The 14,248-nt window shown below is 30.7% G+C and overlaps 1 protein-coding gene across 1 annotated transcript; it reads left to right on the top strand.

Moving 5' to 3' along the window:
• The first annotated feature begins 3,383 nt into the window (after window positions 1-3,383).
• Window positions 3,384-12,447, top strand: LOC128186218 (baculoviral IAP repeat-containing protein 3-like). The gene is made up of 9 exons (XM_052856005.1): window positions 3,384-6,076; window positions 6,351-6,441; window positions 9,008-9,409; window positions 10,183-10,278; window positions 10,386-10,427; window positions 10,668-10,809; window positions 11,134-11,358; window positions 11,964-12,056; window positions 12,249-12,447. Exons 1-9 carry the CDS (start codon window positions 5,790-5,792, stop codon window positions 12,443-12,445), a joined length of 1,575 nt encoding a protein of 524 aa, XP_052711965.1. The 5' UTR covers window positions 3,384-5,789; the 3' UTR covers window positions 12,446-12,447.
• Window positions 12,448-14,248: the final 1,801 nt, after the last annotated feature.

The following is a 14,248-nucleotide window of genomic DNA, read 5'->3' on the forward strand; positions in this document are numbered from 1 at the left end:
AATAGTGGTTAAGGATGCGATTCATTTCAACCACTATTGAAATAATTTATTTCAATAGTGGTTGGGGATACCTTTCATTTCAACCACTATTGAAATAAAGTATTTCAATAGTGGTTGATTATGCATTTCAGTTTTATGTCTATTATTATGTCTGTTTTTAGCACTTGCCTTTCTGCTAGCGGAGTTTCTTAAGAAAAGAAGTATGCCTTATGAGATGATGAATTCCTTTTTGATTATGATGTTCTTTGATTTACCTCTATATGGTCATGTTCCAATACCACCTGTCATCTGGACCCGAAAGTGTTATGCACAGTCGGAATAATAGGCATTAAAATAACATCCTACCACTATTAAAATATTTTATTTCAATAATGGTTGTAATGAACCACATTCTGAACCACAATTGAAATAAATTATTTCAATAGTGGTTGTAATGAAATGCATACCTAACCACTATTGAAATAATTTATTTCAATAGTGGATAAAATAAAACGCATACCCAACCACTATTGAAATAATCTATTTCATTCAATATTGGTCTTAATGAAGTACATTCCCAACCATTATTGAAATTATTTATCTTAATAGTGATATTCATTTTACATAAATCTATAATATATAAGCTATAAATTATCTTTAATATGCAGGGGTTTTGAATAGAAATTCTGGCAATTTACAACGTTGTCTTCTAGTACAAATAGTTTACAATTTCCATAAACCATGATATATCTATAGAGAGAGAGAAAGGTAAAGAAAAAATATGAAAACAATTCTATATGTTAATCAGCAAGGATTGGTTATTATTGCACAACAGTGAAAATCCTAAAATAAGTACATTTATATCATAGTCTTGATTACTATTACCATAAAATATGCAAGTCTTTAGTACCTTAATTGTGTATTTCAATTGTTTGTTAAATAAAAACAAATGTATATGCATGTTTATCTGCGAGAATTGGTTATCTACTTCTACACAGCAGTGAAAATTGTACAATATTTATGTATTTTATATTACTCGTTAGATTTCTTGCATTTCAAAATAGTTTGCAAAAATGAAATACAACTTCTTTCTTTCCAAATGTGTTACATAATAGTGATGCCATAAGAAATTCATTCCCATCTACAATTAAATAAAAAATTAATAGAAGATGAAATTTAATGGTGTCTGTAAAGTAGTTCTTATCATGAAATACATCCCCAACCTCTATTAAATCATTACTTCAATAGTGGTTGTATTTCAAAAGTGGTTGCAAAGTCATTTTTCTAATGAAATACCTCCCCAACCACTATTAAAATTATTTACTTCAATAGTGGTTTTATTTCAATAGTGGTTGCAGGGTGATTTTTCTAATGAAATGCATTCTCAACCACTATTGAAATAATTTATTTCAATAGTGGTTTTAAGGTAAAGTCACTCGATGCATTGTGCTTTTCAAGGACGGTGTATTATAGACAAAAGTTTATTCAAACTTGCACAGACATATTTGAAATTAAAATGGAATATTTGATTGAATTTCGTTGATAATTCAAATGATACAAATGTGTGAGATGTCATACACACGTTACATGCAGTCATACATTTTAATCTTGTTTGACTTTTTTTTCAGATCATATTAAAATAACACATTTTCTATTACAAAGTTTGATTTTATCTGGTATAAAACTTGATACTTGTATATTTTATTTATCAAATTTGAGCAATTTAGTTATTTTGAATTATGAACTTTGAACATAGATTACCAACATAGATAACCAAACCAGTTCTTTTGCAAACAAAAAAAGAATTGCATGCTACTGAGTATTTGGATGAGTGACATCTTAAAACTGTTCTGGTTTTTCATAATAATTTATTTATTCATTCGTTTCACAATGCATGCTGCATGCTGCTAAAAACGTGAAAAAATCATGCACTGGCGTCGGAAGCAAATTGAAAGTGGAGGGGGGCTGGACTAATCCTCAGAAATATTGAGGAAAAAAACTAATTTCCAAAATCATGAAAATCCTAATCCGTGTGAGGGGGGGGGGGATACCTCAAACTTCTAAATCTTTCAAGGTAAATTAAGAAACAATTACATGTATCTTTGCTGCGAGAAAAAGTGGGGGTTCTGACGCCTTTATCATTTAAGTATATAATATCCAATATTTCAGTGTAGATAAAACTTATCTGTATATCTTGTATTAACAATAAAAAATGAGCTAATTTATAATTTGTTTAAATGATATTCTAAAAATAATTTATGCAAATTGCAATGCCTACCTTGTAGTGTTTTCCAAACTGTTGAGAGTAACCTCTCTATATTCCTACCATGGATGATTCCATTTGTATACTTAACGACAGATCAGACGAAAACTGTTTAAAAATAAAACTGGAATTTTATCAGCCATATTTAAACAGCAAACCCGTTGATTTAAATATTTTAGTATGAAAGCTATTTGGAATGATTTTTAAAAAAAATACTTCAATGGATGTTTCGATGGACCAGGTTTTTGTAAATTTGCACTCACATAAACAATTTCTAACAAAAAAGAATCAAGTAGTATTTATAGTAAATTAAAATTTTATTAAAAAACATTGCCTTTTATTTTAAAATATACCGATGGTAAAATTTAACCAAGGCAAAATCATAATCGATTGAAAATGATAACAAAGAATGAAAATAATATGATTGAAGAATTCATGTGCTCCGTTCATTAATTCATTGCACATAACTGTTAACCATTTTTATTCAAGGCGACTTTATTTCGCAATCGTCTAGAGAAAAACTGAATCGCAGAGACTAATACGGTAAGGACTAGATTTGTTGACAAGGTTGTCACGAAGAATTTTTTCCCGCGAACTAAAGTATATATATGTACAATAAAAAAAAAGCTAAAATGAACTACTGAATAGACAGATACCATGTTCTTTTCTATTCTGCTATTTGTTTAGACGATAGATTAATATAATGCATAGTTAGTTTGGGGAATATTACAATTTTCCTATCTACTGCTATGCTTATTAATGTCAAGTGATTCTAAAAAAAACCCTTAAAATGTTAAACATTAGTAATTATCGAGCAACATCTTGAATTACCCGGAGCTTTGCTGTGTCATGCAAACCGACCAATTATTATGATAATAGAAATGATTACATCATCAATTTATTATCTTGTACATTAAAATAGTCAGATGTACTTATCCATTAATCACACTTGGCAGCTTTTCGGAGATTGATTTTGGTGCATTTGTTCAAACAATTGAGGTTGGGTTTTTGTCAATCCGTTAATTAAAAATCTATATTTTAATGCAAGATGTATATTAAAGAAAAAAAAACACTCAAAGTATAACTTTTCTTCCTTGTTGTAAGTATGGTTTCTTAATTCTTGATCGTTTAAAATCAATCATAAATCAATCATTTAACATATTTTTTTACTTTGTTTTAGAAATGATCACGCAGGGGTGTTAAAGCATATGGAATCAAGAATACATGTACATATAATTACGCAAAATAACAAATCTTAATTTTTAAATACCTAATTAAATATCAAAACAGCAAAACATAGACCAATTAAAAAAAAAAACATCAGAGATAATTTTTTTCTTCAAAAATTAGATTGTAGTGCGTAGATTTACACATAGATGACGTTATGACTGGAAGTAGAATGTCGTGTTTATTTGACCGGAAAGCATTGTAAAACTATTTAAAATATAGGGACTCTGATAATGTTGGTGTGATCTTTTGAAAATTTAACAAAAGAATGCTGGAACATTTGATAACTTTATCAAATATTCGCTAAAAGGTTAGTTATTATGCTTTTATTTATCGGCTGGGTTTCGTCTGTTGTTGTTTACGATATATACACATTCGACTAAAGCAACACTAACTCGTATACTTTGAACTTCACATTAAACACGTACCAATTTTGAACAATGCTTAACTTGAAAAGTGCTGCTAGAATCCAATGTTATTGGTCACTTTGATTTAGCTAGCTATTTTCCTGGCAAAATCTTGGGAGAGTTTTAAAAGAACTAGACGTATAACTCATAAGAGGAAAATATAGGATTTTAGCAGCAGTTTTTATACAACAGAGATGTGTTTCCTGTACTTGATTTGTGTATTGCTTTGTGGAAACTGCGGGTTTGTTTTGTTCTATATCATTTCATATTCAGGAATAAATAAAAGCTAGTTGTAGCTATCACGTGATAATGCACCGAGGTGGCAGTAATGTACTACCCGATTTTATTGCAGTGGCATCTATCAATTACAGTTAAAATAAGGTGCTACATTGTAAATTGCCCATATGCTTCATTAACCTACCTGCGTATATTTAATTTTGTCTTCATGGTTATAAGAACCATGTTTGCTTTACGATGCTAACAGAAATCTGAAGATTTGATGTTATGCCTTTTACATCAAATGCACCTTTTAGTCTAAGAAAACAATTCATACATGATTTAAATAATTTTAAAAGATAAACCATGCATAAAAATTTGAGTATTTCATTTCATGCTTTATTTTCCGGTTATGAAGTAAATAACTATATCCTTTTTTTGTTTTCGGTTCCGTTTTGTTTTCCATTCCACGTTTAAGCAACGCCCTATGTAAGTATACGGCCTAACTCTCTAATCATAAAGTTATAAATTTATAAAAGTTATATAATCAAATGCATAACCTGACGTGCTACATATTGTCTGATAACATTTTACTGGGATTGAATGGGAATGGAAGCTACATAATAAATGAATGATGATTAAAGAAAGATGAATCAAACAATTGCTATTATAGTCTATTACATCACACCCTATCTATCTATAATTAAAGAGGTCATGTGTTCGTGTCAAGAGATTGCTCATGTTTAACTTAAAGAATTTGATTGATATTACGAAACAATGATAATAAAAAAACGGATCTGGTAAAAACATTTCAAATGGATTGAATTAATATGAAGGTAGGTTGTGTCAATCGTTAAGATTTTAAAGTTCTATCCTATTCTTACTTGTTATAAACTTTTGTATAATACACTGAGATATGGATTACATGGACCTAAATATACCTTTGGAAAACCAGAAGGGTATTTCTTTTAATGGCGCACCGAGGTAAAACGAAAGTAAGTAGCAAAAAAATATAAACAAAGTCTACGAAAATTCTTATTGATATAAAATATTATATACAATCATACTATAATTACTGACTGTTGTGCTGTAAAAGCAGTTTTGCGATGTGTTAATATCATTAATAATTGTTCATTTTGCTTCTGTTTTACTTTTTATTCATTGACGAAATTAACTATGTTTTGAAAGAAGAGGTATGTCAACAGTACGTGAACAAATATACTTCTTTTTAAAATAATGTTGGTTGAATAATTGAACAAATATTCGTGATTATTCAATATCTGTAAATATATATATACATGCAACATAATATATCACAATAAAGATATATTGAGCATGTGATTGTAATTTGCCTAATTTAATTTGCTGCATGAAGATGTTTTAAAATGGTATTCATGTTACTATCGATATCTACAAAAATTAATTTTAATGCTATTGAAAGATTTTAAGTGTCACGAAACTCGTGATGAATGACAATATTCTCCTCGGCCCTGGCTGGCACATATGTTTCGGTAAAACAAAAACTTCTGTTTACCAAAAGCCGAGTTTAAATGATTTGATCAAAAGGTAATTAAATATTATGCTCTTTATATATAACATTAATTTTTTTTCAAGATTTGTTTAAAGAAGAGGAGGACAGAGAATATGAAATCACCTTAAAGTTAAGGGGAGCAGAAACAATTCTCATCGTTTCTACGATGAGGCACGTCTCTTACAAACGATCCATGTCAATTATTGTGATATTAAACAAATTCATTTTCATAGAAAATTCATACTTAGAATACATTATAAATGGCGATATTTCCGTTCAAAATGATCTCTATTGCTGTATTGTTACGATGCCGCCTCGCCCAAGTATTCCCTCTGAGGAGGTTCAGATTAATGACACTGATACAGAACTCACAGGACCTGAAAATACTCAAGAACCAGTTGGCAGTAGCAACCCGATTTTAATTGGTCAATTACGGATGATACAAGTTGTAAGGTAAAACTATTCACCATGATATTAACTAATTTTACAAAATCTGGAAGACAATCTATATGCTTGTAAACATATTGTAAGACAAGCAGGCAATATGCTTTCATTTTTAAACTTAGATGATAATGTTAGACTAGAAACCAGAGGTAATGTATGTGCAATTAAAAATCTTTCAACGAATAGTTTTCATTAAAAAAAAACACTTCGCAGATAGCTAGTTCAAAACAATAGAAATTTTTAGAGATTTATTTGAATGCATTTATATTCATTTGAAAAACAGTGCATCGGATTCCTTTGAAGAAATATCTAGCAGCAGTTCAGATGATAGTTATTCCGAAGACAGTGAAGTGACAAGAGATGAAAGTAGGCAGGTAAGATAAAGTGAATTGACTAAAGATTAAAAAAGAAAGATAATTTTTTTTCAAATTATTAAAATGTGTTGTTTTCTTTATGTTTTTTATTCTTCTTTTTTTTTTTTTTTACCTCCGGGTCACTTTTTTGTTATTAGGGTTATCCAGAGATAGAGGGTTGGAACTTTTACCAATGTCTTTAGTACACTTAGAGGGTTCTTCAATCTATTCATACTGAAAGGATCTGAGGCCCCCTTGTAGTGGTTATTGCCCCTGAAAGTTTTTAAATTTCCATGAAATTACTTCCAACTTTTTTAATACTTATCATAGAGACTTTGGACCACTTGGGATGGAAGCGTTTGTTTTGGCCGAACAAAATGACATAAAGGTCAAAGGTCAAGGTTATTTGGAAATTCGTTATTTAATGAGTTTTTATATCTCTTTTGTTTAGGGTGGTAGAATTTTTTTTTCATGGACGAAGTAGAACGTCTTAAGACATTTAAAGATATAACCCTCCAGCTCCTAATTTGAAACAAATACAGAGTTATTCCCCCTATTGTACGAAATGGTTGCTAACGCAACTCTTCTAAAACCATAAGAGATACAGACTTGGGACTTTTACCAATGTCTTGAGTATAATAAGAGGGTTCTTCAATCTATTCATACCTATATGATCTGAGGCCCCCCTTCTAGCAGTTATTGCCCCTTAAAGTATTGAAACTTCGATAAAACCACTTCCAACCTTTTTACTATCTATTATAGAGACTTCGGACTACTTGGGATGGGAGCGTCTTTTTTGGCCGAACAAAATGACATAAAGATCAAAGGTCAAGGTCATTTAGAAATCTGTTATTGTAAGAATTTACATATCTTTTGAAATGAAGAATTATAGTGAGGGTTTCAATAGCTCGCTGGATAGCGCAACAAGGTATTCAATTGGGTCAGCCAGGAATCACAGCAAGTCCTGTGGTTACTCAAGTGGAACCTGTTTTTACAGTCAGCCCATTCATTTTGTACAAAGACGGCTAGCCTCTAGAACACTCTCGTCTATTGTTAAGTTTTCTGTTTATATGCTGGTGTAAAGAATATTCACTTGGCTCAATTTTGTTCAGAGTACATGTAAGTGGAAAAAAAATTCAGAAAAGTAATTTAATAGATGTTTGCAATATAAAAAAAGGATTCTTAAAGACATTGCTTGAAATTAAAAAAAAATCTCTTTAAAAATAATTTATGTCTTTGTGGTTTTCCAATTTCATAGTTCAACACATAGCATAGGCATAATAATTTTCTGTATACCTTATAGAGCAATCTATCAACTCATTAAAAATGTTGAGGTAAAAAGACCTCTACAATTAGTCTACTAGTATTAAATGTAGTCTGGAACTTTTATTTTGTATGGTACTTTTTTGTTGTCCTACCGATTATAAGAGATAACCAAGAAGAAATCCCATAAATCCTTCAGCTGATATTACTCGGGTACAACGTGTAAGATAAAAAGAATATGACCTAGCATTCGGTTCATATTTACTTTTAAATGCATATACCACAAACTGTTTTCCCCTTTTAACAACTAATCTTAAATGATTAAATGATAAAACTATAAAATGAAACTCTATTATTTGATACAAAATTCAATCAGCTAATCAAAAGTTTTCTCTAATGTTGTTATTGTTAGATTAAAATCAAAAGTCACTGCATATTTTAGATATTTATACTAGCAAGGAAAGAAACATACATTTTCACCAGGGGCAGGATTTTTTTGATAAAAATAATTACACGTAAACATTGCATTCGAAGAAATGTTCCTGAAAAAGAAAATTAGATAGAAATAACTTGTAATTTCCCATGCATGACCTATCGGTACTATCAAAAATACGTTGTTTAGTTCTTAGATCTACCACACAGCCATTAACAACATTACCAATTTAAGTGATGTTTTTTGAGGTTTTCTAAAATAAAGAAATAAATCATTAAATATTGATGATTTGTATAATGTTTTTGTAAACATGAGATACTATATTGTGCAGTACTTAAACTGCATAAAAGAAAACAACATTTTGTGTTAACTCCCTTGCTAAGTACCAATACAACCACCGTAATTAAATGTTTTTCAATGCAACATTCTTGATCTAAATACTATCTGAATGTGAAAGTTAAAATAATTGCCGAGAGTTCCGATTAAAAAAAATATTGAAATTATGAATGATCTTCAAAATTAGGTTCTATGAGAAGTACATCATCCATATCTTCTCACAAAACAATAACCAGAAACACCAACAACATATTAAACAAAAGGAAGGAGCAGTATCCGCTTTTCTGAGCTATGTTGCATACACTTTGACATTTGTGTATTTAAAATGAATCGCTATGAAAACATTTCGTTACAGGTAACTTAAACAAAACGAAATGTTTTCAGCATCATTCAGGTTATTTGAACGGTGATTAAACGTTCTTTACGAAATGGAAGTAACCTTTAAAAAATCTTTCTTATTTGTTCTAATATAACATACTCTAAAATTAATTCTTATTGTTTTAATAATAATGCAAATAAAATTATTTATTTATTTATTTTCCAAATCATTTGTAGCAATCCAGTTTACAAGCTGAACCAACATTATCCTTGATTGACGCAGCAGATGAAATAGCCAACCCATCATCAAATGATCCACTTCAAACAGGTCTTAGTATGCAAGGTAGTGATGTTAAATCTACATGGGAAATCTCATCAACAACAAATCCTTTTTACGAAAGTAACGAACGACCAGAAATGGAAAATTCTCAGGAAATTACATCGAGTGCCCCATCATATCCTATGTTTGAATCTCTATTCGATCGATTGAGATCATTCTCAAACTGGCCCAGTCATAAGACTCAGACACCGCACGAAATGGCATCGGCAGGTTTCTTTTATAAGGGTTATGGAGATTTTACACAATGCTTCTTCTGTGGAGGAGTACTTAAAGATTGGGAGGCTGAGGACAATCCTTTGGTGAGTAGCCTGAGGAGTGATAGAAATAGAACAAACCATATATGTGAAAAGTTTTAATGACTTTTAAACAGAGTTTGAGTTTCTTAACTTGTAAAGTATAAATTGTTTTATGCCAAGACTGTTTTTGGTGCTAGAACCACATGACTCTCTTCCACTCGATACGTTTAATCCATTTTGCTACAAAAAACTCTCATCGAAAAAAACCCGCACAGAACAAAATTTGACCAATATGACGTCGAGCCTTCCAGAAAAATAGAAAAAGACGACATTTTAAACTTGCATTCACCTGTCATACCTGAGTGACCACTTATACAACAAAGGTGATGTAAACGTACTCCATGGTACGATCTTTGGCGGATATGTATTTGACTTAGCGTAAGCCGCTTTATAATGCCCAACCAAATGTAATACTTTTACACAATACTGACCAAAGGAAAAAAATACAATACTGACCAAAGGAAAAAAAATATAGGGCAACTGATAAAATGAGGCATTGCAACATTAAAATATTATATTATGTGCAATACTCGATTGGCCCGTTTTCCGTTTTCCAGTAATGAATTTGTCTAAGATTCGTATGAACGGCTTCAAACCTACTGCCAAAAAGTGTGCTTTCCTTCACGATAACGACTAAACAAAATAGACATGAGAAAGATAAAAAGGCTAAAAAATAAAAGTTGAAAATGCAAATTTCATATACATTCTCTGATACTTATATAAACAAAAAATTAGTAAAACAATTTTTTTAAGACACAGGTTTACTTTTTCTTCAGATTGAACATGCAAGACACTTTCATGACTGCGCATTTGCTCAACAAATTCAAGAACAAGAGTTCATTAATTTGGCCAAGAAACGAACAGCTAATTTGGTATGGGGTTGCCTACAAATTAATTGGTACATTTTTTCTGTTTATAATCAATATCTTAAACCTACTCAATTGTTATGAATTAAAAAGTCCTAATTTTTTTTATTCAGAATGGCCAAGAACATCAGGAAGTAAATGGGACTTTACATAAATATACATGTTTGTGTCTTTAAAATAGATAGTTAAAGATACATATGATAAAAGAATTTGAAATGATAGCTTAAAATCTCTTTCATACTTAGATGGCGTATTTGTTAAGTAGACACAAAACAATGGGAATATGTCGATTGCACAATGTGATGTAATAAATAGTATTGAGTCATATATTTAATCTTGAAATACCCTGTAGACATGTGTTTCGTTTCGGTGACATCACATTTTCTGTTTTGCATGACACAGGAGATTCGACGACAGCCCAGGAGGACGAAGAGAAGGTGATGATGTCACCAGCAGTAACTAGCATTAAAGAGATGGGATACAGCGAAGACAAGATCAAAGCAGCAATTAACAAAATCAAAAGCAGGCTACCAAGAGGTAAGGCAGCTTTTATCAACATGAAATTTGATTAAGAAAATGTTCATCAATAATTTTATTTATTTTAACTCATGGTCTGCAGTTCACAAACTTATTGTTTAACCACTGATCTGTAATAATATACAACCAAATAATCGATACAAAAATTATAACAAAACATTTATATCATTTGCGTAGTTTGTAAAGATTGATGGCTTGATGCAGTTAGTTAACTTAAAGTGAATGATTGAAATAAAAGTTGCATAATGGAGTAAGACAGTATCAGAGTCACAACTCTAGATCGGTAAAAAAATTATGATTTCAAACTTTGGAAATGGGTTTTAGGAAAGCACAGAGTCTCAGCCAAAGAAATCCTGGAAGTAATTTTCGAATTGAATGGATCCGGTGCATCCGACAGTCTTCGAAAAGAACATTCTTTGTATGATACCACTATATCAGAATCTGTGATTGAAAACACCACATATTATATGCGCTATCCAACTCTTTCTGAAGAGGGAAAAATCCTTTCTACAAACGAGCCTGACATAGCAGCAGAGGCTTCGAGTACAGGTTGATTACAATTCCAGATATCAATAATGAGGGTTGAAAATTACTTTCACGAATGACTTTTTTGAAATTCTTGAATTCATTTTTAAATTTACTTATTTTATGCTGCATAAATGTCCAATGCCAGTGAGATCAAATTCTAGGGATGTAGTAACTATTCTTATTTTACTTTACAAAGAACATTAGTACATAAACCTGTTTTGATAATTGTAAGTTTTAATGACATTTTATCAATTTTCCATATTCTGTAAAATCATTAAAAGTATGCTAAGTCATAGTTCATGGATTTTACGGGTACCCGTCACCCTTGCTTACACCATCATTAAGTTACGAAATGTATCCATTCCTTTTTTTATCAGAAAACATTTTTGAAATATAGCTCCAATAAACTACAAAACCATGATAATTACCTCGCCGATATAAAATGGCCACATATTTATTATGTTCTTGGTCATAATAGATGCGTGCAACAAAAAAATCACATTTCATTTATTTTCTGAAAATGAAAACTAGTGACTATTAGGAGAACATATGTTTGGAATGGAATACTTAAATATTCTCAACTTAAATCAAGATATTTTGTTGTCTTAGCTATTTGATTAAAAGAGAGTTTTTTTACATTACACACCCTACAGAAGAGACATCAAAAAATGATCAAATAGATACATGTTCAAATGCATCCTCTTCATCAACTTTTGACGGTAAGCCTAAAAAGGAACGTGATATGAATATGAATTATGTTTATAAACACTTTAGTGTATGATATATAATGATGGTTATGATGAATTATCTGCACTTGGTAATACACAAATGTGGTGTTTAAAAAAAGCAAAGGTGTGGAATCTTACAGTTAGAAACACCAAGCTGAAAAACTATTAATGTCTTTTTGACAGATATGACTTCACTCAGACAAGAGAACACGATCCTGAAGAATCAGACTCTGTGTGTGATCTGTGTGGAGGAGAAAGTGTCCATTGTCTTCCTGCCTTGTGGTCACTTCACCTGCTGTGAGGACTGTGCCCCCGCCATGAGGAGATGTCCTATCTGTAGAGAGTTTGTCAGAGGGACTGTCAAAACAAAAGCATCCTGATGTTTGCATACATTTAACCTCAGTTCTAATGTCAGCCCAATAATATTTGTTTACATGGATACTGTATGAAAACCGGCGAAGTGCATTATATTATTTTACAGCAAGCAAATAGCTAAATTCCATCTATTTCTTAAGTTAATAAGAACAATGTTCCAATTGAGAAACGAAAGCTGGCACTTGAGATATTACTTCAGGTTTGGTTGAATTTCGAAAAGTTATTCAGATTTTTTTCCCATGATAATAATTTAACACTGGTAAGTAATGGAAAATTATCCCAAACTTCCTTTTAATAAAGATTTTATATTATTTTGAACAATGTCGAAGATGAAATTATTATTTTATTAAACTTAAATATCACTGGTTATCGATTTAAGTCGATATTATTTTATCAGTGCTGTTGTTAAGAAGACATGTTGGGTACACCATTTTAAAATTTTTAAGTGATTCTATTACATAACTTTGAAATTTCATCTTATAGGGCGAAACGTTTTGTTAAGTGTTGAATGGACTTAAACAAAGCCAAATAATGCATGTTAGAAGGACCAAATCTTGTGTAGGATATGTACGAAATGAACGTTGTTTTTTGCCTTACTGGACTTAAAACAGTGCCTCTGTCATTAGTTAATATATCTTACTTCCGTAAAACAGCCGTCTTACTAAGAACTTTGCAGAGTCAAACACTTCATCAATTAAAATTGTGAAGTACATTTACATTTTGAACATGGACATTTGCTAAAAAAAAGATAATACTAAGCAATGGGAGAATTCTAACCCTTTCTTGTGTAAATTAATAATCTGGTGGAAACAATATCACGATCATTTTACTTTTATGTATGTACATTATTTATATATATACTCTTAAAAAAATGCATTAATTGACCACAATGCAAAGTCTTAATTTTTGACAGATGTTTTAAATTATTTTTGACGTTATTGATACGTTGTTTTTGTAGTCGCATTTAAGTTATGATCTTGTTTTGAATATTTATTACCTTTTTGTGTTTTTCTCAAACATCGTTTTAAAAAGTGATAAATGAAAATGACATATCAAGTTTTGTCTATTTTATTATCTAATAAAATTCAAATGCATTTTGTATAACCTTCGACCTCAATCATCCTTTACCACGATTATCTTGTTCTTTAGAATTGCAAAAAATCTCTGTCTTTAATTCAAACTCTATTTATAAATTATTTGTAACTTTTAATTAGCTGCGACATAATACTATATACAATGCTTTGATAATGATAACACTCTCTTTTGATCTAGGTCTAGTTTTTTGGTCGGTTTCAGGTCATCAGGAATCAGTTGAAACTGCATCAAAAACTTCCTATAGTGCCTAATATAGTCTAGTGTTATGAAGTAAAAAGTAAAAACTGAAATTTAAAATGAGTGTTTTATTTTATAGAACGTCGAAAATAATAATTTATGCCATTGTTTGCCGTGACCAAGTGAAATATGTATAGGACCTGTATATATTTTGCCAGTAACCGGCATTATGATTTTGATCCATCAAATGCACGTAACATTGGAGAAAACATTACCTGTAGTTTTATACCATACTTTAGAAATCAAGAATTAAACCATGCAAAATAACACCCTTTTAAAACCGAAAACTTTCCCAGAATATTTTTAAAGATTTTCTCTATATATTCCGATAAAAAATTCAAACCGCCATCACGGCCCCGCCCAACCACTAGGGACTGTGATTTTGCAAACTTGAATTTACACTTCCCGAGGATGCCCCTACACAAGTTAAAGCTTTTCTGGCCAAACAGTCTTTAAAGAGAAGATTTTTAAAGATT

This window comes from Crassostrea angulata, chromosome 5 (genome assembly GCF_025612915.1).
Source record: "Crassostrea angulata isolate pt1a10 chromosome 5, ASM2561291v2, whole genome shotgun sequence".
In the NCBI taxonomy this organism is placed as follows: domain Eukaryota; kingdom Metazoa; phylum Mollusca; class Bivalvia; order Ostreida; family Ostreidae; genus Magallana; species Magallana angulata.

Excerpts from the sequence above, each read along its gene's own strand:
- LOC128186218 (XM_052856005.1), top strand. The coding sequence starts at position 5,790 with ATGAGGCACGTCTCTTACAAACGATCCATGTCAATTATTGTGATATTA. Across the intron at positions 9,410-10,182 it reads AGGCTGAGGACAATCCTTTG|ATTGAACATGCAAGACACTT; the intron begins GTGAGTAGCCTG and ends CTTTTTCTTCAG. Across the intron at positions 12,057-12,248 it reads CTCTTCATCAACTTTTGACG|ATATGACTTCACTCAGACAA; the intron begins GTAAGCCTAAAA and ends TCTTTTTGACAG.